At 44.0% G+C, this 6,179-nt stretch overlaps 1 protein-coding gene across 1 annotated transcript; it reads right to left on the bottom strand.

Annotated features, from left to right (window-relative positions):
- Nucleotides 1–2,322: 2,322 nt before the first annotated feature.
- On the bottom strand, nucleotides 2,323–5,163 carry LOC103725503 (zinc finger and SCAN domain-containing protein 4-like). The gene is made up of 2 exons (XM_008822809.1): nucleotides 4,771–5,163; nucleotides 2,323–3,252 (listed from the first exon to the last, which is right to left on the bottom strand). The coding sequence occupies exons 1-2, from the start codon at nucleotides 5,161–5,163 to the stop codon at nucleotides 2,323–2,325; spliced, it is 1,323 nt and encodes a 440-aa protein (XP_008821031.1).
- Nucleotides 5,164–6,179: the final 1,016 nt, after the last annotated feature.

Genomic DNA, 6,179 nt, shown 5'->3' with positions numbered 1-6,179 from the left:
ACTGCATGACACAGGTACACTTAAACACGTGCTAGCAATACACTCATACACATAAAACAAAAGACTAATATTTAAAACAAACCAAAGACCAGGCATGATGACACACACCTTTAATCCCAGCACTTGGGAGTCAGGTGGATCTCTGGGAGTTCGAGGCCAGCCTGGCCTACATAGCAAGTTCTAGGCCAGCTGGGGCTACAGGGAGACCCTGTCTCACCCCCCCCCAAAAAGACTAATATTTAATGTTTCTTTCTTACACTCCAATAACTCTCCCCAGGATCTGAGTATTGTAATTAGAGTTGTCAGTCTACCCAATATTGGAGAAGACGTGGACATTCAAGATTTGGCCACTCCCTCTCAGTTGTACATGCATGTCTTTAATCTCAGCACTTGAGAGGCAGAGGCAGGTAGATCTCTGAGTTTGAGCCCAGCCTGGTCTACATACAGAGTTCCAGACCAGCCAGGGCTACATAGTGAAAACCTGTCTCACACCCCCTACACACACACACACACACACACACACACACACACACACACAAGCAAGCTTCTGTGCACAGTAGGAATTGTATACTGCATTACTCCATAATTAACAGTGTTAAGGCTTCAGTAGAATCATCAGGCAAATATCACAATTCTCCCCTGCCATTATGCAAGCCATTTCTACCGTTGAGTGGAATTCAGACCCAATTTCCTAGTGGAAATCAGTTGGCACATGTCTCCCCACCAGTCATCCAGCCTATGCCCCTTTACCTCCAGTCTGTATATAATTACTTTTTCTCAATGGAAATTCACATCCTCTTCTTCTTATCCATTGATTATTTTTTATGTGTATGAGTGTTTTGCCTGCATGTATGTTAACAATCCTCATAGATGCCAGAAGATGGTGACAGATCCCCTGGAACTGGAGGTACAGATGGTTGTGAGCTGTCATGTGGGTGCTGAGACCCAAACCCTGGTTCTCTGTAAGAGCAGTCAGTGCTCTTACCCATGGAGCCATCTCTCCAGCCCTTTGGAATAGATTAATAGAAAGCATTTGCCCATTGTTATCTGCTTGTTGATATTATTGCACTGTACAGTCTTCCTTTCCCAGTCATATTCAACTCCAGTTACTTATTGGCATTTACACTACACATTAAAAGGAAAGGAAAGGATGGTGAGATGGCGCAGCAAGTAAGCGTGCTTTCCCACAAGGCTCAGGACTCGAGCTTCACCCCAGAGATCCACAATGTGGAAGAAGAGAATTGACTCCCACAAGATGCCTTCTGCACCTCTCTCTGTCTCTCTGTCTCTGTCTCTCTCTCTCTCACACACACACACACACATCCCACATGCCATTTTTAAAATTCAAATTACTATTAAATATTCCCTTATATCATTTAAGGCCCCGTTTCCATATAACCTGCTCCGTCCTTGTTTGTATTTTTGAAGTGCCTGCAACTTCAGAGATTGAAGGTGAGCAGGAAGTGTGGTGGTAGAGAGGAAGGGGAAGCCTCTCTGGACCTTTGTGAGCTGAGGGTGTTTGTTTCACTCATACACATAAGAAATAAAAATAAACAAAAGGGTAAATTACTCCAAGGACAAATGAGAAAGAAGGGGAGAAATTTCCATAGACAAAAAGGAATTCTATGCAAAACAGAGGTAAATGGGCATAGGCTGGAACTACAGGCATAACTTGGAACCTGTCTTCTCACATGGGGCATACTCTTGAACTTTAAGCATTTATTGGCTGGGAACAGGGTTCATTGGATAAGCACTTGGTGTATAAGTCTGATCACCCGAGTTTAGATCCAAAGAATCCAGTAGTAGAAAGTCTGATCCAGTAACAAAGACACTTGTAATACCAGTGTCCCTATAGGGACATGAGGTAGACAGGAGAATCTCTGGGCTCTCCAGAGTCAGCTAGCCTGGTGCACATGTTACTGAATGAGAGACTTTGTCTCAAACAAGATGGAAGGTGGGGCAAGGCCCAACACCCAAAGCTGTCCACTTAATACCACCCACAAGCAAGGTACCCACTAACATACACATGCAAATGCATATAGGCAGAGACATCATGTGCAAAAGATAAACTTTCAATTACAGATACATTTATCTATTTACTTATAGAAAATAGTCACTTTCAGGCACTTTAGTAAACAAAATTGACCTAATCTTTAGCCTTGCATGCTAAGAGAACAGAATGATTGATGGAAATAATAACCAGAAAATTACAAGGCATGTCCTCAACAATTAAGTGCTATACAGAAGTCACATGCTTGTGTATGCACAGATGTCACATGGAGGCAGGAGCTCTGGATGCTTCTGCTGAGGGAGGATCACATTTCAGTCTCCCTTGTGGTAATTCCTCATGTGCCGATGGTACGTGGAGGATTGGCGGAAATTGGCATGGCACACGGAGCACCTGTAGGGCTTCTCTCCTGTGTGAATCCTCTGGTGAGCCACCAGGTTGGTCTTGTTGCTGAAGGTCTTCTCACACATGCTGCATTTAAAAGGCTTCTCCCCTGAGTGAATGACCTGATGAACTCGGAGTTCTGATTGTTGATAGAAACCTTTGTGACACTCCCCACAGAAAACTGTCCTCTCGTTCCTATGCCTCTTCTGGTGGGTTAAAAGGTAACAGCGATGCCTAAATAGCTGCTGACACTGCTCACATTTGTATGGCTTCTTTACCCTATGATGGGATATTTCTTGCTGCCTTTCACATAAGGAGTTTCTCTCATGATTCTTGTGCACAGGGTTAGGCCCAGAGGTTGACTGCTCTGGCCTGCAGGGAAACCCTGGTTGTACCTCCATAGAGACATCTTCATGAGAGGGTTCCTTTACGGACACTTCTTGGGACCTAGAGGTCCCTTGGCTTGCTACTGTGGCATCTTGAGGGTTTCCATAAGAAACACCTCCCTCTTCAGGCTCAGCAGAGTTCTCCTGGATAATGATGAGGGACTCTATCTGATTTCCTCGGCCTGGTAGTCTGTCATCCATTTCAGTAGTTTGCTCTTCGTCTTCATGACCTGAGGAAATAAGAAAACCTATGAAACACTGCCCAAGAAAGGATCCCAACACAACACCCCTCTGGTGTCCAGTTTCCCCTGACTCACCCATATCCAAGGGACCATCTTCGGGAGGCTGGAAGGGCCTTGCATGGTCTTCTGTTGACATTTTTGCTGACCTCTGTTCTTTCAAATGCATGATGACTTCTTTTAAGGGCATATGCTCAGGAAAGAGGGCTTCCTCTCCCTGCATGAAGACATGCACCTGAGAACAAAACCACGTGACCACTGGGTCTCAATCTGTTGTGTGTCAGAAACCCTGCCTCAACATGTTCATGGGATCCCTCAAGTACGGGTCAGCACGTCTCGTCCAGCCCAGGTCTCTAAAGGTGTCATCATCACTCACACCTTGTCATGTCCTCTAAAGTCACTGTAGACACTGAGTTAGCAAATGCTGAGTCATTGTCCCTGGGGATAATGTAAGGTTAGTTTTCTGTGAGCTTCTGGCCACAACATTTTTATCAATGCATAACCTTATTGCTTCTATTTATGTAGTATTGACCAGTTAACAGAATTTATGACCCACAGTGCTATAACTTATGCCTGAAGGAAAGAACCCCAATACATATACTGTCTCCATAAGATACAGGAACACAGGTCTGTACTTGGGAACATGCCTGGACAGTATGCCGACATGATACAAGGCTGTCAGTTTAAGGGGTGAAATTCCCAATGAAAAAGCTCCAAATGTGGAATGAAACAGTTGTTTAAAATATGAAAACTAAAACAAGAACAGGCGCATTTCTGACTGTGTGTGACCAGTGTGGTATTTTTCCCCACATTCACATGGGTCATTTCTGTAAATGACTAAGAATGTATCTTATGACCCAGAATTTTGCCAATTGATACATACACTGAAAAAGTATCCAGTGGAGCTGCATCTAATGCCAGTCTTTCTGGATTTGAAAAACTACATCGAAGAACCAAGCCTTGGCAAGGCATTTGTTCTTATGTGTGTGTTTGTGTGGGGGCATGCATATGGAGGCCAGATTTCAACATGAGATGTCTTTCTCTATGTCCTCCTCAGGATAGACAGGATCTCTTACTGAATTGGAGCTCAGCCTTTTTGTTACTTTGGAAAGCCAGAGAATCACTTGGCTCACCAGTTTCTCCAGCCTTCCACCCCCTCCCACCTGCCACCAAGTGCTGGAATTACAAGTGTGTGTTGCCATGCTGGATGTTTTTGTTTTGTTTTGCTTTTAAGACAGCGTCTCCCTGTAGCTCGGCTGGCCTGGAACTCACTATGTTGACCAGGCTGGCCTCAATCTCACAGCAATCTGTCTTCCTTTGACTCCTGAGTGCTGGAACCCAAAGGCACGTGCCAACACGCCTGGCTTCACATTAGATTTTTATGTGGATGCTGAGGTTCTGAACTCAGATCCCACACTCCAAAGCAAACACTTTACTGACTAAAACATCTCCCCAGGTTCAAGGCATTTTTCTTAACCCTTAAAGTTGAGCCCTTAAAGTTTTGGCTCAAATGTTAACTTCTCAATGTCTTTGCTACCATGTTAACCAGCTCCATCAAAAACTCACTGGGTACCTTTCCTTTGTGCCATCATAGAGCCAGGAACACTGTCCTTAGTGAGGATTTTGGTGGGGAGAGTACAATCTGACTGATAATGGAACCGACAGTATTTCCCTACTTCCTTGCAACTCCTACTGACTGTACTTCTTCTTCCTCCTTAACCCCCCCCACACCACATCAGACCCCCGTACTCACCCAGACAGGAGGCTTCAAGCAGTCATCAGTCAGGTCCTCCATGAACGTCTCCATGTTTCTGCCACTTGACTCCCACTTCTCTTTCAAGGCAGACCTGTCCTTGCAGCGTCCAGTGAGAACAAACTGCTCCATGATCAGCTGAGACATCATCTCCTCCTTGGTGTGCTTTTCCGGCTGCAACCAGGAGTTAAACCACTCACCGAGGCTCTGCAGCTCCTGCTTTGCACATGAGCCATTGCCATGTGGAGGTGAGTGGAGCTGAGCACTTGGAAGCTTAGAGAGCTCTCCTGACTGTGCAGTCAAATCCTCAGTTGGTTTAATGTCCAAGATGTTTAATTCAAGAGCATCTGAGGATGGTTCAGAGGGTTCAGGTTTTCTGAGATGGGAAGTCATTCTTGTCAAGAAGTCTCAGAAGAGTCAATTCAGACTCTGTTGCCTTTGGTTGGTATGTTTCAACAAGGGTGGTTTGTTAAACGCTGTAAGGTAGAAACACAATAGATATGTACATCTCATATTAAATAGAATACTGATAGATAAATAATTAAGGCTAAATTGAACTGGCTCAGCAAACTTCCCTAAGTTACTCCATTTTGTTCAGAGCCATTTCAGCAGCAACTTTACTCCACACCGAAAGGAAAAGGGGGGCAACCTTGGGCCTTGGAAAATTGCCCTCGCCATGAATCATGGAATGTGCTAATTCCAGATATTATATTTTTATTAACCAGCTTGTTTTTGCTTCTGTAACCTGCTTGCTGTCTACTGGCTCAGCAAACTTCCCTAAGTTACTCCATTTTGTTCAGAGCCATTTCAGCAGCAACTTTACTCCACACCGAAAGGAAAAGGGGGGCAACCTTGGGCCTTGGAAAATTGCCCTCGCCATGAATCATGGAATGTGCTAATTCCAGATATTATATTTTTATTAACCAGCTTGTTTTCGCTTCTGTAACCTGCTTGCTGTCTTGGGTCACCCTGACACAGGGCACAAGACCACCCTTGTTATCCTGTTATTGTATGACCACCTAGAAGTTATTTACCTTGACTGTCTTATTTTACTTGTTATGGCTAAAGCAGTTGGCTAGTTTTTAATGTCACAAAGTTGAGTGCCAAGTTATATGACTGTATCACTTATCTGTACAATGATTGGTTGTTAATAGAATCAAAATACTGCTATGTTGTACAAACCTGATTGGTTCACAAATGTCCTGTTTTAATAATAATTCTGTAATCCTATAAAAACTCTGACCTGACAATCACCAGGGCTGCTTCTACTCCCGAGATAGACAGCCCGGCCGGTCGAAAATTAAAATTTACCTTGCTATTTTTCTTAAAGTGGTGTTGGTGATTTTTTTAAGAACTCTGTCCTATAACAGTTGTTTGTTTGTTTGTTTGTTTGTTTGTTTGTTTGAGAC

This window comes from Nannospalax galili, unplaced genomic scaffold (assembly GCF_000622305.1).
Source record: "Nannospalax galili isolate Female #2095 unplaced genomic scaffold, S.galili_v1.0 scaffold649, whole genome shotgun sequence".
NCBI classification, from domain to species: Eukaryota; Metazoa; Chordata; class Mammalia; order Rodentia; family Spalacidae; genus Nannospalax; species Nannospalax galili.
The sequence above is the reverse complement of the archived record's forward strand: the minus strand, read 5'-3'. Positions and strand labels throughout refer to the sequence as shown.